At 41.3% G+C, this 25,750-nt stretch overlaps 1 protein-coding gene across 1 annotated transcript in view; it reads left to right on the top strand.

Annotated features, from left to right (window-relative positions):
- Positions 1-25,750, top strand: part of Impg2 (interphotoreceptor matrix proteoglycan 2) — a 70,095-nt gene that overhangs the window by 16,298 nt on the left and 28,047 nt on the right. Inside the window, exons 3-9 of the mRNA XM_037209707.1 lie at positions 804-970; positions 5,849-5,880; positions 5,968-5,991; positions 11,301-11,350; positions 12,779-12,846; positions 21,127-21,288; positions 25,620-25,678. Of these exons, the coding sequence (XP_037065602.1) occupies positions 804-970; positions 5,849-5,880; positions 5,968-5,991; positions 11,301-11,350; positions 12,779-12,846; positions 21,127-21,288; positions 25,620-25,678 (562 nt within the window). The remainder of the gene's footprint in view (positions 1-803; positions 971-5,848; positions 5,881-5,967; positions 5,992-11,300; positions 11,351-12,778; positions 12,847-21,126; positions 21,289-25,619; positions 25,679-25,750) is intronic.

Here is a 25,750-nt window from a genome sequence, read left to right as displayed (position 1 = left end):
TCTTTCTGTCCCCTCTTCTGCATAGATCCGCACACCTCGAGGGGAGGAATATGACGTAGACATCCCATAAGGCTGAGTGCTGTGATGCCTCTTATTCTCTGCATGTTGACCAGTTGTGGGTCTCTGTTTTATTATCTCCTGCAAGGAGAAGCTCCTCTGATGAGGGCTGATCTATGGCTACAGCATTAAGTCATTAGGAATCCTTTTACTGCTGTGTCCCAAAACATCATTATCCTTTGAAAAGATGAGAAATTGTCCCTCATATTCCTGCAGCTAGAAATTTGACTTAGTTCCAATCTCCCCTTTCTATGCTGGTGTTTGTCTGGCTTGTGCTTGTGTAAGTCTTGTGCATATTGTTATAGCCTGTGAGTTCATATGTGCATCCGTCGTGTCTGGAAAACAGATTCCTTGAAGTCTTGACTTCAGTAAAACAACAACAACAACAACAGAAACTTAATTACAGTGTCTATTAATAAAACAGATTCAACACAATATATTAAATCTAAGTTCCAGTTTCATGGGATACAAACATGGGATTAAAAAAAAATCAACAAGGAACAAATTCATTAAGAGGTGACTTAATGCCCCCTATAAAGGAATAGTTGGGAAGTACAATGTTCTTTTTTTCAGAACTGAAAAGTTTGAACAGGATGTTTTTAACTGAATGCCATTCTCATGACCCTCCAGAAAGGATGGTATGGCCAAAAGTGTCTCAGAGGAATGAGAGTGAGTTGTTCCATGATCATCATGAGAACTACAGAGCATGTTATCTTTTTCTAAACACATCTCTCTCTACTTTCCAGTGTGCCAGGAAGCCATCTGGGAAGGCTTCAGGACGTTTTGGGATCGACTTCCTGGCCGTGAGGAATATCGTTACTGGATGGACTTATGTGAGGATGGAATCACAAATGTATTTGAAATGGGCACACATTTTAGTCAGTCTGTGGAACATAGAAACTTAATCATGAAGGTAAGTGTTTCAAGGAGAGAAGGAATTGTTACATTGTTGTGGGCATAATTGTGCATGGCCAAAGGCTAAAGGAAGAGAAAATGACTTGATTGAAGGTTACGGAGTGAACTGCCCTAGGGTATAGCTTAGTCTTCTATCCCTAGCTCAGGCCTTTCATAATGAACACTGCTAATCCAGAAACAGCCTCAGCCTTGTTTATAGATGCAAATGTATCAAAATAATATTATGCAAAAATTTAAAGATAAGGCTCTGTGTGAGTTAAATATTATTGCCAGATTCATTTATATATTTGTTCTGAATGGATCCTAGTCATTCGAATTAAGTTAGAGGATATAGTCCATTTAGCACATTTAGTGAAGTATAAATGTGGTTTCAATTCAAGATTTGTGTGTGTGTATGTATGTGCACACACATGTACACATGTGTGCCATGGCATACATATGGAGGTCAGAGTTCAACTTTTTGGAAGTCAATTTTCTCCTTTCATCTTGTTTTTGAGGCAAAGTCTCTCTTTTAATTTTTGCTTCTGCACAAACTATGTGAGCTTCGAGCTGATTCTCCTGTTTCTGTCTCCCATCCTGCCTTAGGAATGGTGGGGTTATGGATGCATACCACTGTATGTGATTTTTATTTTTATTTAATTTTTTTTCATTTTATGTACCAATCACAGTTCTCCCTCCTTCCCTTCTTCCCGCTCCCCGCCCCACCTCCCCTCCCACTCCCCATCTACTCCTCAGAGACAGTAGGACTCCCATGGGGAGTCAACAAAGTCTGGCATACTAAATTAAGGCAGGACCAAGCACTTTCCCCCTGCATCGAGGCTGAGCAAGATGTCCCTCCATAGGGAATGGGCTCCAAAAAGCCAGTTCATGCACCAGGGATAAGTCCTGGTGCCACTGCCCCATCAACTGCCCAAGGTATATAGCTTTTTAAGCATGAGTTATGTATTAGTCAGGGTTCTCTAGAGGAACAGAACTGCTAGAATGGATCTATATATTAAAAGAGGATTTATTAGAGTGGCCTACAGACTGTGGTCTGGCTAGTCCAACAATGGTTGTCTCCCATTAGAAAGTCCAGGAATCCCATAGTTGTTCAGTCCACAACACCGGATGTCTCAGCTGGTCTCTGTGTTGGAATCCCAAAGAAATAGTTTCTAAAACCAGCGAAAGGACGCTTCAGCAGAAGGGTGAATGAACTTGCCATCAAGAGTGAGGGCAAACAGGCAAAAAACAAGTGCTTCCTTCTTCAATGTCCTCTTACATGGGCTGTCACCAGAGGGTGTGGCCCTGAGTTAGGGTGGTTCTTCCCACCCGAAGTTTTCTAATGAAGAAAAATCCCTCACAGGTTTGCCTGGCTGCTTGAGTTTTAATTAATTCTAGATGTAGCCAACTTGACAACCAGGCTTAGCTATCATAGGTTCCAAGGCCATCAGGTCATCGGGCTTGCGTGACACATGCTTTTACCTGTTGAACTGTCCTGCCAGTCATATTTGCTATTTTTTCACTATCATGATATCGAAAATACATAATAGATGTTTGCTGAAATAAAAGTATAAAAGTAATAGCTATATGTCTTTTTTTCTACTCCCTGCAGTCTCTAAAGTTTATGAATATCATGTTCAAGTACTGGCTGCAAGTATCATATACTGAAAATAATTGTTGCACGAATAGCTAAAACCACTTGTTTAAGTAGGTCTGAAAAGTAATTATTAAATTAATGCCACTAAATTATTTTTATTTGATTCTTATAAAATAAGATAGTGTATCTAAAAGAAATGAAATGTTTTATCACGCTCTTTCTATTTTTAAGCTTCTAGTAAAGAAGACATAGTGCTATTTTCTTTTAACATTTGGTCCTACAATAGTGATCTCATTAAGTGGGAGAAAACTGGGTAGAGGAATAGTTTACTAAACATGGGTAGACCAAAGACATTTTATAGGGTTATAAACATTTTGAAGATGTGCAGATTTTGCATGTGTTTAAAGTGAACTCATCTCTTCATCATGGTGTGTCACAGTTCAAGTCAAGATACCGCATTAGCCTTTTCTCTGTCATATTTTAAACTGCTCCATTTTAGCAACTATGAAAATAGATACTATATCATCCAGTGCCTACCATATTTTATATCTAATAAACAGCAACCTTACAAGATGTTCTCCATTTTGAAAATAAAGATAATAAATAAATTGCTTACCCTTTATTACAAAATAAATTGTGATGGATCTTAAAATCCAGAACCAGTTTTTTTCCCCCAAAATTTGTATTTTTGAATATGGATGTTGCTCAGCAGCACAGAGCTTGGTAGCCTGTGCAGGGCCCTATATTTGATTAGCAGCATTGCAAACGCAAATCACAACTCTCAAGGCATGTTTTCCTCCTGTGTTACGGAGCTGCCTTTCCAGTCATTACTGATTTTAAAAAAATTTCCACGAAGAAAAGAATCATGTATTCAAATTTCTATCAGCATTGTGTATTTCAGATTGTGTCCACAATATTGGATCAGCTATTAAAGCAAAAAAAATATATACAAGGAGTAATTAACTTAATAACAGAGTTTTGTGATGTTGCATTAAAATGTGTTCCTTACAAGTGGGACTTTAGTTTTAACTTGAAAGTCTAGGGTATAAGCTTTAATGATTATTTACAAGTTGTAGATTAAACAGGAGATGTGTCATCTGGCTTGGGTCTAAAGTGATAAATATGAATTGATGAAGAAGGAGAGGATGAACAGATGCAGGGAACAACATGAACTGTATTTGTAGGGAGTGGTTTGGGCTAATGTACTAGAAAGATAGACTAGAGATAACAGTTCAGACAGGAGAAGGGGTGAGTGTTAAGAGGCTTGGATTTGGCTTTGTGAGTGACGGGAAACTTCAGGGTTGTAAGGGGATAAGACAAAGGAGCTGGCTTAAAAGCTTGGAATTAAAAATTCACATCTATCTATCTATCTATCTATCTATCTATCTATCTATCTATCATCTATCTATCATCTATCTATCTATCTATCTATCTATCTATCTATCTATCTATCTATCTATCTATCTATCTATCCATCTATCTATCTATCGTCTGTCTATCTATCTATCGTCTATCTATAATCTATCACCTATCTATCTATCTATCTATCTATCTATCTATCTATCTATCTATCATCTATCACCTATCTATCTATCTATCTATCTATCTATCTATCTATCTATCTATCTATCTATCTATCTATCGTCTGTCTATCTATCTATCGTCTATCTATCATCTATCACCTATCTATCTATCTATCTATCTATCTATCTATCTATCTATCTATCTATCTATCTATCATCTATCACCTATCTATCTATCTACCTATCTATCTATCTATCTATCTATCGTGAGAGTGAGAGCAAGAGAGGGGGAAGGGATTCTATGGCACTTTTGTGGAGGGCAGAAGACAACCTGTGGGAGTCAGTTCTCTCCTTCCACTACGTGGGCTGCGGGGATTGAACTCCATCATCAGGCTTGGCAGGAAGTGCTTTACCTGCTGAGCCATCTCCCTGGCCCAGTTTTGAACTCTTAAAGGTCGTCTGGCTGTACACACATAGGAAGGGTTACAGAGAGTCAATTGACAGAGAGATCAGGTAGGAAGCCACTGAGGTGCCTAACCAGACCATGGGACAGAGAAAGGGAACATGATGGACAAAAATAAGAAACAGGATTTGTAGTTGGCATTTTCTTTGGGCCACCAACCAGCTCCCGGATAAACACATGGAGACTTATTATAAATTACAAATGCTCAGCCTTATCTTATGCTTGTCCCACTAGCCCTTTTAACTTAACTTAAACTTTTCCTGCTTCCTCTGTGTCTGGCAGGCTGGACCCTGGAGTCTCCCTGGCATTTCCCCCCACCCCCAGCCTAAATTCCTCCTCCTACTTACTCTCTTTGCTCAGAAGTCCCACCTATACCTCCTCCCTTGCTATTAACTGTTCAACTTTTATTAGACCAATCAGGTGCCTTAGGCAGGCAAGGTATAACAACAACACATCTTTACATAATTAAACAAATGCAGCAATCTTTACATAAACAAATATTCTCCAACATAAACAAATGCAACACATCTTTGCATAGTTAAACAAATATTCCACAACAAGCTCTGGCAGATTGGACGGGAACAGGATAGGATAATAGTGCTTGGAAGCCTCCTGGTTTCTAGCAGGGGGTCAACAAGATCAGGGACTCAGGCAGGAAAGCCACTGTGCCCTTTGTAGATAAGGCAAGAATTAGAGAGTAGATTCACTTTGGAAATGTTCATTTTTACTGCTCATGAGAAATGTGGATTGTTTGATATTTTCATATGAAATGAAGGAGGGTGGCCTGGGTTTTTAATTATAGAAATATTCACCAGGTTTGAGGTAGTAACTGAAGGTATGAAGGTGACAGATTATTTAGGGAGGGACCACAGAGGAAGAAAAGCAGCAAATTATTTAATGGTATCTCAGAGTGATTTAGATAATTTCCTTTCCATTCAACAGACGAGAAAACCAATGCCTGGCACCAGAAAGGACGTGGGGTTTGAGACTGTAACTAGGGAGGAAGAATGGGGACTTGAATCTAGACCTTCTGAGTTCACCTTAGTCTTCTGTACATTCTTTTGTTTGTTTGTTTTTGAAATGAGAGTGCACAGCAACAACAGGGCACATAAGCAGATGAAGAATGCTAGGATGCTCGTAGTGATAGAACAAACTTGGCATCGTTAGTACCTGCTCTCATGATTTGCTTGTCCTTAGAGAACAGTGGCCTAACTTTTGCCGTGGCAGGGCGTTGGTGACCTCTCTGTTCAGTGAGTTTTATGTGCTGTAGAGTCACCATGATTAACTCAGTCATTGCGTCTTTCTTTTCTTCAGAAACTGACTTACACAAAGGAAGCTGCAAGCAGGTATGTTTTTCCTCCAAATTTGACAACCTAGGTGTACCATACAAATGCCAATATTTACCCTGGTGACCCTTTTCTATGTCCTTTCAGATCCTGCAAGGACGAGGCCTGTGGGTAAGTCCAAATCCTCTTGAGGCCATCTCTCTTTCCAGAACACTGCCATAGCCACTGTGTTGACTCACTGCCTGACCTTACAGATGGTCAGGAAGTCAGCCTTATGGAGAATGACCTGCTCTTACGGAGGTTAAGGCTAACAATAAAGCTGAAAAGATTTATCTCATGGAGGGTTAGTTTGTTAAGTCACAGGTAGTTGTTTGGATTATTTTCTTGACTTCATGATTATGGTCTTGAAAAAAATAGCACAGCCTAGATTAATCTGTCAGTATGCTTCTTGGTCAGCCATTTGGCACAGGCCAGGATGACTTCTGGCTTCTAAATGGTAGTCATATAAAGCAGATTTCAAAAGGTGAGGAATAATGACTAAAGTTTGAATTCCACCCATCTTCAGAATACCAGTAGTATACCAACACATGGGAGACTACATAGGAAATCACCAGTTGATTGAAAAATTAACTAGACAAGCCAGTATCCAGACATCCAGCTTCCACGACGAGGTCAAGACATAGTTGGAGTATTCACACAGAAGCTTTTGAATAGAGCACAAGCAGGCAGGAAGAGAGTGAACTCTGCGGCCTTGGTCGTTCATATGTCTCGCGATGCCACTGAGTCTGTTAAGATCTGAGATTGGGCATCTTCTTGGATGCGGGGTCATAGAGTCTCTTTGGCTTGCCTACAGAGTTCAGAAGTTCTTTGTGACTGCTATTGCAACACTGGCTGACTACGTTGGCAGGTCCTACCAGTCCTATTGATGAGCAGTATCCGGAGAGAGCTGTTTGGTTGGGTAATGGGCACAGATTTGAGGAAGGACTTGAAATGATGATGAACACGGAGGGACTAGGCTAGTCCTGAACTCTGCAGCCCAGCTATTTCAGCGTTCTCTGAGATGCTTGCTCCCTTCTAATGGGGTCTAAGAATTTCCTAAGCACTGCAAGGCGGGGGTAACAGGAGGAGATGAATCAGGGGTCCTCTGTGCTGATCCTTGAGAATCTGTTTTGATGATGAGGTGTTCCACACTGTGCTGGTGAAGGGCAGGATTTTTATTATTGCCTGAGAATTTGTTGCACTGGTTGGTATTGGTTCTTTGTTCTCAGCCAAAAGAAGACCTTGTTTATTCGGGAAGCTTTAAGGTGATAGTCATCTTGGTGTGATAGCTTTGAAATGTGGCCAGGATGTGACAATTTGAGAAGAACTCTAGGTTGTTCTGATGAGTGGCTGATGTTGAGAACAGTAGCTCTCAGCATTGTGTGCGTGTGTGTTCACGTGTGTGTTTCTAGTGAGCAAATAGCTTAAAAAAAGGCACACATGCAAGAACAAGGCATCACTCCTGTTCCAGAACCAAGGTTGGAGGGTGTCTAGAAACTATCAAAGGACTGCTATAGGCTAGCATGTCTATTCCAAATGTAAAGGCCATCAGTGTTTAGATATTGACATGGAATCTTGTCTCAGGTTCTTTTTAATTTTAATTTTAAAATTTATTCATTGAGAGCTTCATCCTGGATACAATGTGCTTTAATCATATCCACTCCCCTTCCTCCCTAACCCCTTGTCTTAAGAGGTCGAACAACTTACAGCAGGTTACAGATTTGGGGGTTTTCTATGCATATGTGAAAGATTATCTTAAAAATTTTTTTAAAAAATTTTCATAGGGAAACATCATTTGTTTCCTTCTGATAAGCATATCCTTCTGATGAACACCATATCACAGTATATGTTTTTACTTTTTTCTTCCTGTGAGTAAGTCGTTAGCAATGTTCGCTATTTGTGAAACTTCGGTCCTAATGAGAGAGCTGGAGAAACCACCTCCTTCTTCACATCCACCGTCCACTGGACTCAGAGTGTCTCACCTCACTCCGTTTCTCTTCTTCATGTTACTGCCCGGTTCTCTCTCTCTCTCTCTCTCTCTCTCTCTCTCTCTCTCTCTCTCTCTCTCTCTCTCCCCTTCCTTCTCTTTTTTATTTTTAATTTTAAAGTAATATGCCCTTTATTTATAAAAATATTAGGAAATTGACTCTTTGAGAATTGCATCGATGTATCCTGTGTACTATGTCGCTTGGTCATATCCACTTCCCACAACCCCCTCCAGCACACCCCTTTCCAGCTTCTTGTTCTTTTCTTCCCTGCTGTCCAGTTAGGGCCACCCTTATGCACATGGACGTGTGGTCTTCTTCAGGAGCATGGGCAGCTACTGATGGCCACACCCCCAAAGAAAATGGATGTCCCTCTCCCAGCTGCTGCCGTCACTGTTACTTTTTATTCTCCTTCTCTTCTGTTTCCAGCGATCTCTTTCTCTGCCTGTTCTCTCCTGCTTCCTCGATTCCTACGGCCAATAAACACTTCTTTCAGTGCAAAGTTTGCTGCTGGGTCTCTGCCTCTCACTGATCCGTTTGCTATACACTCTCGCCAAATAGCTTTCAGAATAATATATTGGACCATGTCCCTCTCCTCTGCAAGACAAGTGACTAGCTTCTTGTTGCTCTTAAAAGATCAAGATCAAGCTGGCTCCCATGGTCCTTCATAATCAGGCCTGTGCTTAACCCTCCAGGTCAAGATGTTTCTCCAAGTTATGAGCATTTGCTATATTTTTTTAAAAAAATTATACAAAGAAACAGAGTTTAAATGACTCCAGACAACCCAGCTGAGCATGGAGTGCATTCAGGATTTAGACCCACACCCATCTGACTCTCAAGAATCAGATTGTAAGCCGGGCGGTGGTGGCGCACGCCTTTAATCCCAGCACTCAGGAGGCAGAGCCAGACGGATCTCGGTGAGTTCGAGGCCAGCCTGGGCTACCAAGTGAGTTCCAGGAAAGGCGCAAAGCTACACAGAGAAACCCTGTCTTGAAAAACAAACAAACAAAAAAATCAGATTGTAATCTCTGATAAAACTACCTGTACTGTGTAAAATATTTATTCCACCATTTAATTGTCACAGCAGCAGCACAAACTGGGTTTGACTAAAGTACCTTCACATGGGCCTAAGTAGGAAGAAAGTAATTTCAGGAAACACCTAAAGCCCGGCTCTCCCCGTGTAGCCCACCAGGCAACCTTTAGCAGCCATCTGCAGGATGTCTGCAAGTGAGTAAGAAATGTCTGACTTGTTTCTACAGCCCTCACAGACAATCCTCTGGAGGGAAGAGGCTTTGATTTACAAGTTCTCCTAGACTCTCCATGGCCCAGCACCTCAACATGTGCAGCATCTATTAATTTTGTTGATTTTGTTTAAGCAACCATACCAAAATCAATATGTATTTGTGCTGTGCTATGTGTGTGTGTGTATGTGAATATATCCATACATGTACACAGAGAAAAGAAGATGAATTAACTCACCAGAGTGACTTTAATTATATTTTATTAATTCTGCATTGTGATGTGGTCAAGCTGCCCACACCATATATTTTGCAAAGACCAGGGTTTCTACATTAAATAATCATGGATATCATAACACACATTATATCTCAGTTTGGTTCTGTGTCACTATGCTCTAGAGATGATATAATACTCCCTCAGCTACATTCAATGAGGAATAATATAGATTTGTTTTTTGTTTTTACTGGGAGGAGGTTTTTTTTTTCTTTTCTTTTACCACACTAAGAAACCCCTGAAGATAGTGCCTGAAAGATGGACGGGACAAGTAAGAAGTGAGTAAAAGCCTGGGAGTTGGCTGACATGGAATCGGTTTTATTTGGAGCTGGCCTGGCTTGATCACCTCAGTCAGATGCTTGTGTTCTCTGACTGCAGACTCAAACTGTCCCATCCTGTTTGTGCCGGCTAGAAACAAATACCTTTATTCTGTATTTTTTTTTTTCTTTTTCGAGACAGGGTTTCTCTGTGTAGCTTTGCGCCTTTTCCTGGAACTCGCTTGGTAGCCCAGGCTGGCCTCGAACTCACAGAGATCCGCCTGGCTCTGCCTCCCGAGTGCTGGGATTAAAGGCGTGCGCCACCACCGCCTGGCTCATTCTGTCTTTCACAGCCCCAAGTCCCAAGAAAAGTTTTGAAAAGAAGGACAAAGAATGATTCTGTCTGTATGAAGAGAGATTCCATATGATAAGACAGCCTGTAATGCAGCCCATGAAGGGCTACACTGGCATTGCCCATGTTAGCACACACATTGGTCTCCTGTGTTGATCAGTTCAGTCTGACTTTGGTGAATTTCCCTCCCACACTATTATTATAATAATTAATAATTATTAATCAATTACTATTTCTGTCTGGCATGAAGGTATTGCCTATGGGTAACTGATGGATCTGTTCAGGTTTGCTTATGCTAATATATATTCTAAATGCAATCGAACCTCACTTTATTTTTCCCTCACATGCTGCAACCCAAGATGCCTCTTGATGTTTTCTTGTTACTGAGGCCTCCCTGTACTTATCTAAATCACCTGTCCAGATGCCTGGAGTTTAGGTTCTCAATGTGGTTGTGTTGAGAAAACAGACCCTTCTGTGATGCTGTAAATGCTCTTAATTGTCTTGTGCAGTGTGACAGCCGTTAGCCACTGAAGGTGAGCACTGAATACCTGGAGTGTGGCTGCTGTGGATAAGGAACTGAGTTTCTAGCTGTTTAATTTCAATTAATCTAAATACTGAATGAGTGCAAGGCTTCTATACTGACAATACATTCTAGAGGATAAAGGGGGTGGGAACAGACAAAGTAGGCAGATAAAATAGTTTCACATAATTTTACCCGAAGAAAAAGAAAATGGGGGATGAGCTACAACTAGGAAGGTTCTTTATATAGGGTGGTTATGTTGGTGAGGCATCAATAAATACAAAAATAGATAAATTATGAAGTTATATTTTTTTGACTTTACAACTTGGTATGTTGGCTTGGGAACCCTTATTTGGTGATCTAAGGAATTCCTTTGGGAACCCATCTTAGCTAGGGTTTCTGTTGCTGTGAAGAGACACCATGAGCATGGCAACTCTTATAAAAGAAAACATTTAATGGGGTGGCTTACAGTTTCATAGGTTTCATCCATTATCATCATGGCAGGACATGGTGGCATGTAGGCAGATATGGTGCTGGAGAAGGAGCTAAGAATTCTACATCTTGATCCACAGGCAATAGGAGGTGAACCGTCTGCTACACTGGGTGTAACTTGAGCAAAGGAGACCTCAAAGCCCATCCCCATAGTGACATGCTTCCTCCTCCAAGGCCACACCCACTCCAACAAAGCTATACCTCCTAATAGTGCCACTCCCTTTGGGGACCATTTTCTTTCAAATCGCCAGAGAATCCAAGTTCCAAATTTTATATTTCCCAGGTTTCTGTAGTTTTTAATAGCTGCATTTTTTCCCTCCTAGGCATGAGTCATCATCTCCAGTTCCTGTTGGTGATACCTCAACACTGGCAGGTATGCTTTTTGCCTTCATTCACTTTTATTCCTTAGTTATTGAAGACTTAGGACAATTTTTCAAAGAGGTATAGGTTTTCAGCTCACATGTAAAAAAATATTGTGTCTTTTTCTATTTGCATATTGTCCAAGAAAAATAATTCTTTTTCACTTGGTTCATGATATTATGCCGTGAGTACTTTAAAAGTCAGAATGTAGCTTAAGACAGGATTGTTGACACGTTTTCCTTTAAGACAGACACTTGAGTTGAAGGTAGACACTTTGTGTTGTCACTTTGTGATATTTGACCCGGACTTTCCCAGTATAAGGATTTTCTGACACATCCTGGCATGCAGAACTTCCCTTTGTGCTCTGTATTTTTTTTTTAAGTTTAATAGATTTTCATTATTTTTTTAATTTAGATTTTTTTAAAATTTAATTTAAATTTGTTGCTCTCTCTTTCTCTGTCTCTGTCTCTGTCTCTGTCTCTCTCTCTGTGTATGCAATGTGCATGTATGTGCTTGGGGAGGTCAGAAGAGGGCATCACACCAAAGACAGTGTCAGATCCCCTGAGCTGGAGTTACAGGCTGCCTGATGTGGGTGGTAGGAACCAAACTAGGGTCCTCTGAAAGAACAGGAAGAACTCTAACTGTTGATCCATCTCTCCAGCCCCATGTTCTGTATTTCATGTAAGTTAGTCTTTTTCTCTCCCTGTCTCTTCCTGTCTCCTCTCTCACCTCTCTCTTTTTCCATTCCTTATCTTTCTTTCTTTTTTCTTTTTGCTAGGGATTGAACCCAAAGGCATCTTTCAAGCCCTTATTATTTAAAAAAAATTTTTTTTTGTTTTTGTTTTGTGAAACAGGATTTCCCTGTGTAACAGCTCTGGCTATCCTAGAACTTGCTTTGTAGACCAGGCTGGGCTTGCACTCACAGAGATCCACCTGCCTCTGCCTCCTGAGTGCTGGGATTAAAGATGTGCATCTCCACCTGGTGCTCTTATTATTTTTAATAAAATTATAAACTTCTTTGTGTTAGAAATTTTGAACATCTACAAAAATAGAATAGCATGATGTAGCTCACTTTGATGATTGTTAAATAATGGTCAAGCTGCAGTTCCATAAGTCTAGTGTAGTTATAAACTTCAGTGTCTGTTCCCTTTACTAACTAGATAGCTCCCTATAAATAGAAACTTTCTTTTTGTCTCCTGGCATCTGTACTAGAGCCTGGCACACCAAACAAACAAACACCAGAAAAAAAAAACTCTTGTTCAGAGAATCTTAATTATTAAGATTCTAGGAAGCCTCTCCAAATGTCTCTTGACTAAAAAAACCTTCAACATAAAAAAGCAAAGGATTTATAAGAATGGCTTTTGAAGTAAGGCTTTAATTCCTGACCTGAATTCAGGCTTACTCAAGGACTAATGTCCTGTGCGTTTTGTCTTCTGCTTAGGTGCTGTTCCCAGTGCTTCATATCCAGCGGTGGCCTCAGAGACCAGTGTGGTGTCCCCAGAGGAGAGTGTAAGTCCAGCTCTGTCTTGTTCTTTTCTTTTCTTTCTTTCTTTTTTTCTTTTTCTTTTTTTTTTTTTTTTTGAGACAGGATTTCTCTGTGTAGCTTTGCACCTTTCCTGGAAACTCGCTTTGGAGACCAGGCTGGCCTCAAACTCACAGAGATCCGCCTGCCTCTGCCTCCCGAGTGCTGGGATTAAAGGCATGCGCCACCAACGCCCAGCAGTCTTGTTACTTTCTAACATGGAGGATGGAGGTTAACAGGATTTATCCCATTTCTAGACTGCACAGGACTTCACACAGTACACGGTTCTGAAAAACATGAATTCTAAATCCAGTCCATTCAGAAATCTGATGTCCCTTGTGTAGCTAGTTTTCCTGCCTGGCCCACAGTCAGGACAAATCTCTGTCACCCGCCAGTCCCACAGCTGCTCAGACCCAACCAAGTAAACACAGAGACTTATATTGCTTACAAACTGTATGGCTGTGACAGGCTTCTTGCTAACTGTTTTTATAACTTAAATTAATCCATTTCTATAAATCTATACCTTGCCACATGGCTCGTGGCTTACCGGTATCTTCACATGCTGCTTGTCATGGTGGCTGGCAGTGTCTCCCTCTGCCTTCCAGTTCTCTCAGTTCTCCTCTCTGTTAGTCCTGCCTATACTTCCTGTCTGACTACTGGCCAATCAGTGTTTTATTTATTGACCAATCAGCAACACATTTGACATACAGACCATCCCACAGCACCCTTGGAAGAGCTGAATAGGTCTGTCATCTTGGTAATTTTTTGATAGAGGATTTCTGGGAAACTCTCATTGGTGATAAACATGTGACCTTCTAATCCTCAGTAGATTTGGCCTTTAGAGAGAAAGGAAGTGGATTTTATGCAGTTTCAAATTCTGGCATTGTGATCACACCTTTGAAATAGACATTAACAGGAGCCCATCTGCTAAAAGGCACTTACAGATGAGGTCCGCTACAAAAGATTCCAGGGTAAGTAAAGGATTGTGCCCTGCCCAGGCAGATGGAAGCATCCTATTGAAGTCATGTTAAGTTCTGGGTTGGGAGATGGCTCAGTGGAGGGAGCACTAGAGGTGCAGGAGCAAGACATGGAGTTCGAATCCCCAGGACCCACATAGAAAGCCAGGCAGCCATCACAGCCCACCTGTATCACCCTCACAGAAGGCCAAGCAAGCATGGCAGCCTGCTGTGTCACGCTCACAGGAAGCTAGGCAGGCACGGCAGCCCTCGTGTATCATCATAGAAAGGCAGGTAGCCATAAAGCCTCCCCTGCATCACCCCCATAGAAAGCTAGGCAGCCAGGAAAGCCTGCCTCTATCTCCCTCACAGAAAGGCAGGCAGCCATGGTAACCCACCTGCCTCCAAGAGCTGGCTCCTTTGTCAAAGCTGGCAGGCTAGATGAACCCATGAATTCTGGGTTTTGTCAAAAACCCTCCCTCGGTAAGAAAAGTGGAGAGCAGTTGAGGAAGGTACCCACCATCAACCTCTGGCCTCCCTACACATGCATGTGGAAACCTGTATACAAACAGGCACATATCCCACACATGTAAGCACACACACACACACACACACACACACACACACACACACACACACACACACACAGACATGCCCACATACTAACACCCTCCCCACACAAGAACACTGCACATACACATACACACAACATGCCCCCCCCCCAAATTCTGAATTTAAGGAACTTAAGGGCTCACTGTATCGTGACTTATTTATTAAGGAGCAAACTATGAAGACATTCTTCAGAAAGGTGAGGTTTGGTTACTTTATACCTTTCTTTCTTTCTTTCTTTCTTTCTTCCTTCCTTTCTTTCTTTCTTTCTTCCTTCCTTCCTTCCTTCCTTCCTCCCTCCCTCCCTCCCTCCCTCCCTCCCTCCCTCCCTCCCTCCCTCCCTCCCTCCCTCCCTCCCTCCCTCTCTCTCTCTCTCTCTCTCTCTCTCTCTCTCTCTCTCTCTCTCTCTCGTGCGAGCTGACAGGTCACTTTGGGCTTCTGCAGTTGCTAAGTAGCTTCTCTGCTACAATTTCTTTAGCTTTCCTAGCTTCTCTAACTTCTCTTGCCTTCTCTAACTGGTCTTAGCTTCTCTAACTGGTCTTAGCTTCTCTTGTCTTCTCTAACTTCTCTTAGCGTCTGCTTTTACCCTGTATACCCTCCTTTCTTAGTGTGGACATTATAACAGATGTGTTCAGGAGGAGGAGTTCGATTTGGACTCTTCCCTTCCCAGTCACTTAATAAGAATGGTAGGAACTTGGAATCACTTGGGTGGATGCTCAATGCAATACTGTGTGTGTGCATGTGCGTGTGTGTGTGCGTGTGTATGTGTGTGTGTGTGTGTGCGTGTGTATGTGTGTGTGTGTGTATGTGCATGTGTGTGTGTATGTGCATGTGTGTGTGTGTATGTGCATGTGTGTGTGTGCGTGTGTGTGTGCGTGTGTGTGTGTGTGCGTGCGTGTGTGTGTGTGCATGTGTGTGTGTGTGTAGGTTGGAGGACAACTTGTGGGAGCTAGTCCTTCCCTTCCTCCATGAGGGTCCCAGGGATTGGACCTGTGTTGTCAGGCTGGGCGGCAGGAGCCTTTACCTGCTGAACCATCTTGCATAAATCAATACTTTCATTCTAAGCACAACTGTATCCAAAATAATCGAGTCTAGAAAATCACATTTTAGTAAGTAGTGACTAGTGAACAGTGAAGTGATGTTATAGTTCTGAACCTGAGGTATGACTTAGATATAGAAACATTTATAAAGTGATATAGAAATTATTGTCATGGAAATGAAGGAATTGTATGTAATCAGAGAAGTAATATCCCAAACAGAGATGCACACTTGAGCAATTCATAGACTCAGTAGGAAAATGAAACACAGAGAGGCACAGGTCTGTTTACAATACATACCTAGTTGCAGGATCACTCAGCCATACATTAGCTCTACTTTCAATCTTTGAAGAATTTCCATGCTGCTTTCCAAAATGGCAGTACTGACTTACGTTCCCAGTAATGACGCCTACAAAACCTTCTCATCCTCACTAGTGTCTAAGTTTTTTGTGATTTTTAGTCACAGCTTTTCTAACAAGGGAGAGAGGATAGTTTTGAGTTGCTTTCCCCTGATACTTAGTGATAATTAGTGACATCAAGTTTTCATACACTTGGTGAATATTTTTGTATTTTCTTTAAAGAAACATCTATTCAGTTGCTCAGCTTTTAAAGTCAGATTATTTCATCTTGTCACTGTTGAGTTGCGTGAGTTCTATATAAACTTTGAATACTGATCCATCATCAAATGTGCAGCATGTGGATATTTTCTCCTGTTCTGCATGCTGTTTCTTCTCTTTTCTGATTACTCACTTTCTTTGTCGGATGTTAAAACCATTCGTCTGTGTCTGTAGCCTGTGCTTTCAGGATCTTATTAAAAACATTGGCCTATACAGACATCTCCAAGAGTTTTCTCTGAGTTTCTCTGAGGACTTTTTGGTTTGGGGTCTTTACATTAGGTCTTTGACCAATTTTGAATTGATTTTTATGTGTGATGGAGTTTTGTTCTTCGGCATATTAATATCCAGTTTCCCTGAAACCATTTATCATTGCGGTTGTTCTTTGTTGTATGTTTTTGGAATTTGCCAAAATTCAAGTGGTCATAAGGGACTGGACTAATTTCTCTCGGTTCCATGCGTTTATACATTGGTTTTTGTGTTTGGTCCATGCTGTCTGATTATTGCAACTTTGTAGTTTGTTTCGAAGTTGTGTATTGTGATCCAATTTGGTCTTTTTGCTCCAGACTGCCTTGGCTATTTGGGGTCTTTTTTGATTCTGTGAGAATTTTTTATGTTTTTATGAAAATTCACCGGTATTTTGGTGGAGATTGTATTAAATCTGAAATTTCTTTGGGTAGGACAGAACTTTAGCAGTATTATTTCTCGTGGTCCATGAACATTGGATGTTTTCCCTCTTTGTGCAGGCGCCACTGTCTCCAGTGTTTGGTAATTTCATTGTGCAGCTCCTTCACTTCCTTGAGTAAATTTGTTCCTAGGAATTTTAATTTTCAGTAACTGTTAAGAATGAAGCTGCCTTTGCGACACATTTATTATTAGTTTTTAAAGTACTGCTGGCTTTTGTTTGTTAATTTTGTATTCCACAACATTGCTGAGTTTGCTTGTGAGTTCTAACAGTTGCTTTGTAGATGTCTCCAGTGTTCGTACACACGTGCAGAGCCTAGCACATCATTTGTAAAGACATATCGTACACAGGTGTAGAGCCATATCACTTGTAAACACATATCGTACAACATGTAGAGCTTAGCACATCACTTGTAAACACATATTGTACACATGTGTAGAGCCTAGCACATCACTTGTAAACACGTATTTTACACACGTGTAGAGCCACATCATTTGTAAACACGTATTGTACACACATGTAGAGCCTAGCACATCATTTGTAAACACATATCACATACACATATAGAGCCTAGCACATCACTTGTAAACACATATCGTACACACGTGTAGAGCCTAGCACATCACTTGTAAACACATATCGTACACACGTGTAGAGCCTAGCACATCATTAGTAAGCACATATTGCGTCTTAACTTCCCTCCTTCCAGCTTGAACATCTTTTCTTTCCTTCTCTTGCTTCCTTGCCGTCTAAGGCTTCCCGTACTGTGCACCTTGCCCTTCTATATTACAGATGTGGCTTTCCACCTCAAAGCTCACGAACCAACCTCTGCTAGCTTCAAACTTTCTTGCACTGCTTCCTTACCCTTCTCAGCTTTCACTGACTTGAAGGAAATTCAGAAGTCTTCTTCTGTAGACTGGGGAAAGGGTAAGCAAGCTGGTGGTGGGGCAGTCAGAATGCACGTGTTTATCCAGTAAGTCAACTACCTTACTTATGTGGGTGTGCTTCATGGTGCTGTGGAATTACTATAGTAACATGAGTGACCTCAGGTTGCCACCATATCAGACACAACAATGATAAGAAGCTTAAAATGATTTTCAATTCCGAAAATAGAGCATAGACTCCTAAAGCGAGCTCACACGTTAGAATAATGAATGCCCCTGTAGACTGGCTGCAGAGGTTTCCACCTGCATGAACATGGTACCTGCAGAGTGCAAGAAAGCAAAGGAAAAAAGGACGAGTTGTTTATTTTGTTGTGAATTTGTTATATCCACTTCATGCGGAGCATTATTATTTAATGTAAATTCTGAGAATGTCTTAGCTATTACCTCTCATGGTCAGTTGTAGGTCTGAGCACCTCATTTCCCCATCACGGCTCTACATTATTTTAATAACTTTCATTTTTTTTGTTGAAACTCAATGTTGTATCTAGTTCTTTCTCTTCAGTTCTTCTTTCAGTCTTGCCTAATATGTTGTCAAATTGTCCTCAGAGATTTTAGAATCCCTGCTTGATGGGGAAATCTTGGACTTGACTTTCAACATGGAGAGTGCTTCCAGTTGGTACTTAAACCTTTTGTTATCTTTAAAATCGCAGCGTATGCCATGAAGGAATAGTATCTGCTTCAGGGAAGCTGACGCTGTCTTTGTGAAGTTGTCTTTCTGGTTGCTTGTAATCTCTATTTTAGCATCTTGGTCTTTTTCTTTCTGTTTTTACTGCCTTAAATACCAGCTAGGTTTTCCAAACATTAACAACCAGCTGGTTGTTCAAACAACCAGCATTTTAGGTGTTTTTCAGAGATAAGGTTACTACATATATTTTTAATAAAAATATCAGAAGTGAAGTCTCTGTCTGAGTTTACTGTGATGGAATTTAAAGGAATATTTTTAAAAATTGTGTGTGTGTGTGTGTTTGTGTGCATGCATGTTCATATGTGTGTGCTCTAAGTTCAGGTGTGTGAAGGTGCTTTTGGAGCTAGAACAAGGCAGTAGGTCACCTGGGACTGGACTTAGAAGTGGTTGTGAGCTGCTCAACATGGGCGCTGGGAACCAACCCCCCCCCAATCCTCTAGAAGAGCAGCAAATGCCCTTAGCTCTTGATCCATCTCTCCAGCCTCGAGGTGAAATTGAATAAACAAAAAAACAGTCTTGTCTAAAATTCCACATAACCAACAACTTTGGTAAGTAGTGGTCATAGCATTACTGAGCAGTAGAATGTACTTACTGGAAAAATACCCAATGTAATAAATGGTCATGTAATATTAGATGGCATTAATAAAAATATAGAATCTCCTTTAAGGAGGTGATAGTCCTACCATATCTTAATTAGAACTCATGTATGGGTGCCACACTCTGAGGAGAAAATTGAGGTCATTGGAAGTGTCAGGAGGAGAGGAGCTGGTGACGAGGTGGAGGACGTTTGATGGCGTCCTGGCATCCGTGAAAGGCCGTCTGCGGCTGTAGTTCACTTGGAGCCAGGGTGCACAACCTTTGTCAGTAATGGAACTTACAGGGGGCAGTTTGGGTTTAATGACAAGATTTCCCCAACTGTGGTAGCTTTTTGGAAGCGTGAGAGCCCTCTCTGAAGAGCATGTCTGTTTCTGATGAAGAGCATGTCTGTTTCTGATGACATCTCTTTAAGCTGAGATGGACTCCCTTTTGTCAGGGATGTTGTAGAGAGAATTCAAGCCTCAGAGGGAATGGGGGGGGTTGATCTTTAAGGTTATTTCTTGTTCTGAAACTTGATAGACTTCTGTTATATGAGCCATCAGTTGAAAAGTGGTACAATGTAGAGGAAAGACACCAATGGTCTAGTCTCAGTTCGGCCATTGGTCACTCAGCATCTTCAGGCTGCTCATGCATCCTTCCCATGTTCCTGTATGTACAATGGAGGCACTTGGCATAAATGGGTTCATTTAAATGTGCTGCATACAGCAACTATTACTGTAGTGTTCTAGCGGTAATGGTAGAATTCCCTCATTCCTTCTAGATTTATTAAGAAAACTTCTGGAAGAAACTGTGACTACACTCATTTATTCATATGAGTAGATTTATGGGTATTTTGTTATTTGGATTATAATTGAATATTAATTTTGTTGCCCAGTTATATTAGCTTTGGCTACTGGAAGACCTGAAATATTTCTCTTTCTTTTTTCTTTTTGAGACAGCATCTTGGGCCTTTACTCTGCAGCTCCTGTAACTCACTATGAGGCCCAGGCTGACCTTGAACTCATGGTCATTCTCCAGCCTCAGCCTCCTGACTGTGGGAATGTAGATATAAACTGCCACAACAGCTTCTTGAGTGTGTGTGTGTTTGTGCATGCATGTGTGTGTAATTTCTGGGATTGAACCCAGGGCCTTGAACATGCTAGTCAGGTGTTTCCCAGCCTAGACTTAGGTTTTGATGTTACAGAGTGCAACACAAAATTTGTTGTGGTTTTGACCAATGGCAACTAATGTTTAAGAAATGACCTTTTGAAGCTGGTGTGGCGTCATTACAGAATATTCCAAGTTATCTGAAAAGATTGTTGCTCTGTTACTTTTTCCCTAATACATATTTATGTGGCAAGATTTTCTTCATGTTGCTTCCATTAAAATAGCATATTGTGATTAATTGAGTACAGAAACAAACATGAGAATTCAGCCATCTTGCATTAAGCCAGACATGGAAGAATTTGCAAAAATATAAACAATGTCACCCTCCCAATGTTTTCAGCTTCACAGCATGTGTTACTGATTTTTGCATGAAATTTGCTTACTCTGTTATTATTTTTATTTTTGAGACAGGGTGTCACTATGTAGCCTTGGCTGGCTTGGAACTCACTATGTAGACCAGGCTGTCCTTGAACCCGCCTGCCTCTGCCTCCCAGTGCTGGATCCAAAGGCATGTATCACCATACTCAACTACTCTGTTGTTTTGAAATGAATTAGTGTATGGTTTTCAAATGTATCTTTTGAAATTTTTGTTGGTAAATATTTATAGTTGTAATACATATTAATAAAATTCTTTGAGTTGCTGAATTATTTTCAAGAGTCTAAAGGTGTTCTTAGACCAAAAATGTTCGAGACCCATCCCTGTAAGCCACGTTTTGATAAAATTATAGAATATTCAACTATTTCCTTACTCATCTTGATAGTTTCCTGTAGAAATGTTCTTGCTCTTCCTTGTCAGTGTGTGCTGAAAGAATATACAAGTGTATAGGGATTACAACATCCACTTACATCCTAAAGGTTACTCAATTTACTGTAAATTTGAATACTACATAAAACGTCATCGTTAGATGCAGTGTCTGGGACCTTTAGGGTAATCGGTAAGTATTTATTGACTGAATGAATAAACACTGGCATTTATTATTCTTTCTAAATCCAGATCAGCAATGAAATCGAGAAGGTGACTGAGGAACCCACACAACCTGCTGTGGAGCAGATAGCTGAGTTCAGTATCCAACTTCTGGGGAAGCAATATAGTGAAGACCTGCGGGACCCCTCCAGCGCCCTCTACCGACTCCTTGTTGAAGAGTTTATTTCAGAGGTGGGTGACTTTTTTTAAAACGTCTTTATAAGAAATTTTTATTTATTTATTTATATTAAACATGGACATTATAGGAAACAAGCATCACCCATGTAGGTGGTTCATTTGATTGGATAACATGGTCATTTGTTGGGGCTTAAGTTTCTCGTAACCACAACACTGCTTGAAGGTAGGTTGAGGATCCAAGCTGACCGTCTACTAGCTTCTGAGGGTGGCAGTTTAGCCACTTCATAAACGGTCGTGAAAAGTTCAGAGAAAGGTCATCTCCTTCATAGAAACATCTTTCTACCCATTGACAAGTAAATGCTCTTTGTAACTCACCGCAGCCAGGGAAGAGCAGGTTCTATGCTTTGATTTCAGCTTGTCAGTGTTTGGAGAAATGAATGTCTCGGAACAGCTATGTATTGCTTATCATTTTTTTTCTGGAGATTTAATTTCTTTAAATTTCATCATTACTTTTTTTTTATTCTTCGTTTGGATACTTTTAAGTAGGCAACTCACAGGTTAGGTGTGTGCCAAGTTGAAAAGCCCTGGAGGGAATGTGGGAATAAATCCCTTTGTCTCTGCCCTCTGGCTCTGGTGAGATTTTTTTTTAAAGGAATTTTTCTAAATAACCATGTGTTACACCATGCCATTACTTACCTTCTGAAAGAAATCTGGATAGAATTTAAACTCCGATTCTTCCATTAAACACTAGCCACACCTGGTGCTCTTCTAGTGTGTCTTTGTTCTTACGTAAAATCGCCTTGAATGTCATCTACCCTTCTAAGTGATAACTGGGCGCCCCGTTTCTTCCTGTTTATTTCTTTTCCGTTCCTACTTGACTGGCTTCTCCTTGACCAAGTTTGTTAATTCCATTACCTTGGCTTAATTTCCTTCCCTAGTCATGGTGTCCAGATGGGAAATAAAACTATGCATCTGTCCGCCAAATAGCATCATTGCAGCCATCAGACGCGGGGAGGAGAGTCGGCCAGACAATCCATTTTCCTAACTGTGCAGCCAAGGTGCAGGGCTGTATGGCATGTGGGAGAAATGTCAGCCAGGCCAGTGGCCACCTGGCATCAGACACTGTCTTGAACTGGCTGTCTGGTCCTCCCGCCTGGATTAAGGGACCTTTCATAAGCCTCAGTGTTTCGGTAAACAAGCGCAGGAGTAACTGGAGAGTTAAAGAAAATCTAATAGACACCCAGAAAGGTGTCCTCTCCGTAATGACTTCATGAGATAGGTGGCCACTGAGGTAATTTGAGGCTGATGAATGGTCTGGGCCAACCACGAGCCACCGCCTTCTCCTCCTCTGGCTGGCCTCTGTACCACTTTCGCCTTCTGACCTGGAGTGACATGTGTTCTGATAATTACTTCTTTCTGTGGAAGGTTCTCTCTGTCTCTCTGTCTGTCTGTCTGTCTCTCTCAGTTGTGTATGTGTGCTGATGTGTGTTTTCTGGGGATGTCCCGAAGGAAGCTGCCATTCCACCTGCTGTAAACTGAACGAGCCCCTTCTGCTCTCTCCTTTCAGGGCAGAGTCACACAGGTTGTTCCCTTGTGTTGCCTCCTCAATAACATTGGAAGACAGGGAAGGGGAGGCCTGCTTATAAGGGAGGAGGTTCAGACACCCCCATAACTCTTTTTTTTATGAGGGTAGAAGTGAGCGCACGAGAGAGCATGGTAAACCTGAGGCCATACCAAGTTGACAGAAAGGGCTCAGGACAGTATGATACCTGGGAGGGTTGGAGGGAGACAGGCACAGTATCAAGGTTGTATCTCTACAGTGCTTCTCCAGGCTGTTGTCAACTCTTTGCCCGTCGTGAAGCAGATAAGTATCTCCACCTTTTAGGTGAGGCTCTGGAGGTCAGAACTTGTTCATGGTTAGTTCAGCCTCTAAATGAGCAGAAGGTAAAACCAAGTCTTCTGACTGTGTATGTGCGTGTGCATGTATGCATGCGTGCGTGCGTGTGTGTGTGTGTGTGTGTGTGTGTGTGTGTGTGTGTGTGTGTACGGTTCAACCTGCATGTGGAGGTCAGAGGACAGCCTCAGTTTTTGGTTCTTGCTTTATACCTCATTTGAGACAGGGTCCCTGTTGTTTGCTAATGTGCGTATCAGGCTGTCTGGCCTGCTAGCTCCCAGGGATCCTCCTGTCTCTGCCTCCTGTCGGCAGCATGGGGATTACAGATGGTCCTCCTGGTATCAAGCCTTATGTCAGTTTCTGGGGATTTGAATCCAGGTCCTCACACCTGCATGGCAAACTCTTCACCCATGGAACCATCTCCTCAGCCGTCCATTTGCCTTTCAGAGTGGCCCTTCCTTCATCCTGTACAGAGACTCCTCCAGACACTAGAATGAGTTTCTCAGTGTCAAATGTATCACGAGGCAGGAGAAAAAGGAAGGAGAAGTGTAGTTCAGTGGGCAGTGTTAGACAACCGACCTTGAATTCTTCATTCTTAAAACAGGACGTTCTTCAGTGAACCAAGAGTTAAAAAAATCCTTCTGCCTGACATTACGAGGGATGGGTTAAAAGCATCGATATGATCCTGGCCAGATGAGCTGCCATCTTAGTGTCTCAGTTTTCTCATTTACAAAATCAGGATAATATGCACGTCTTGGTAGTGCTTCAAAGATTCAAAGTTAAATTGCAGAGCACCGGATATAGTGGTTACTCAGTAACTTGTCCCTGTTCCTAGTGTGGGTGCTGATCAAATGAGATGGTTTCCTGCACCACTGCATGTGGTGACTCAGAACACCTGTGTAGGTTTGAGTCCAGGAGATGCCCAGTCCCAGGCCTAGGCTCCCCTTGGTAATAATGACATTTTGGAGTTAATGGGATGCTTTCGGCTACATTCATTCTCATGTTCAAAGGCTGATGTGGTGGAAGGCAGGGCAGTCTTAGTTCCACAGAGGAAAGCTGGTGTACATTCAGTTGGCCAGCCAATGCACAGCCTTGGACTTCAGATTCTTACTTCTGGGATGTCCGTCTGCTCTTATCCTGCAAGTATTCACTCTTCCCCCTCAAAGAGTAAAACAAAGCAAGCTATAGAGGCAAATGCTTTATAGATGTGGCTCCTTTACTGGTACGTGTATGTGCTTGTGCATGAGGTATACACACATCTGTGTGAGTGCATGTGCATGTGTGTAGAGTACATACACATGTGTGAGTATGTATATGGATGTCGAGTGTTTTCCTCAGTCACTCTCCATCCTAATTTTTGAGACAATATGAGTTCCTGAACCAGGAGCTCACCAATTTAGGATGGCCAGCAAGCCTCAGACAGAGGTCCTCCGGTCTCTGCCTACCCAGCACTGGAATCACAGACTTTTGCATGTGGATGTTGGAGGTCAAACTCAGGCCAAGCACTTTCCTGACTGAACCATTGCCATGGCTCCTTGAGTTCTCTCTTTTTAAAACAAGAAGATCTGCAGTGAACCAAGATTTAAAAAAAAAAAACCACTACTCCCCTGATTTCATGAGGTTGTGGTTAAAAGCATCTTCCCAGAGAAGTCTCTAAAGTTCCCTAACATTTCCACTTTTCTTGTTTTGGCCCTGTCCATCTGCTGAGCCACCTTTGGAATTATTATGGATTAAATGTTAAATTTTGTTTACATACATATTTTTATATAACTAGATTATTTTTAGACTCCCAGTCCGGCACACTTTTTCTTTCTTTTGTCACTGGGCTCATATGGACAGATGTGGCTGCACTTTAAAGACTCGGTTATTAAAACCAGCTCACTGATGTGATGCTCATAAATTGATATTTTAACCAGCAGACTTATCTGCCCACAGCTTCTTAATCTCTTTTGTGATGGCCAGTCTGTTCTGGGAGTAACTCGGGCCTTGTAGACTCTTTTTGAACGCTGAGTGTATTTCTAGCTCTCTTGTGGTGTGGGGACAGGAAACAGACACTCTCAGACACATTCACACTTAGAGGAAACAGACATTTGATTCTGCCAGGGTGCTTGCTGGGGCCAGATTTCCAATTGGAACAGTAACACTTAAAAATGCTGTTATACAAATACTATTATAGTTTCTTTTGAAATCAATTTTTTTTTTACTTTTGACACAAAAGGAGGAAAATGTTGATTTAACTATTAAGAAGTATGCTTTTTATAAATTAAAAAATCAAATTAAAACATTAAAATCATTAAAGATAAAATGAAAAAGAAACAATGATGGTATTGTGGTAAACACTATTTTCTAACATTGTAAACTTTTATCTATGTGTACAAGTTCTGATAATTGTAAGATACAAGTGTACCTTTTCTTCTCTTCTTCAAAGCATTTGAAATATTCTTTCGCATAATCTACATAGTTATCATCTTTACTTTTATGTTCTTAACAGGTTGAAAATGCATTCACAGGGTTACCAGGATACAGGAGCATCCGTGTTCTTGAATTCAGGTAAAGAGATTTGCTCTAAGAATGCATGTGTGCAAGGCTGCTCTCTGTCTGAATGGAATAGCCTGGTGCTCA

The sequence above is a fragment of the Peromyscus leucopus genome, chromosome 12 (genome assembly GCF_004664715.2).
Source record: "Peromyscus leucopus breed LL Stock chromosome 12, UCI_PerLeu_2.1, whole genome shotgun sequence".
NCBI lineage: Eukaryota > Metazoa > Chordata > Mammalia > Rodentia > Cricetidae > Peromyscus > Peromyscus leucopus.
The sequence above is the reverse complement of the archived record's forward strand: the minus strand, read 5'-3'. Positions and strand labels throughout refer to the sequence as shown.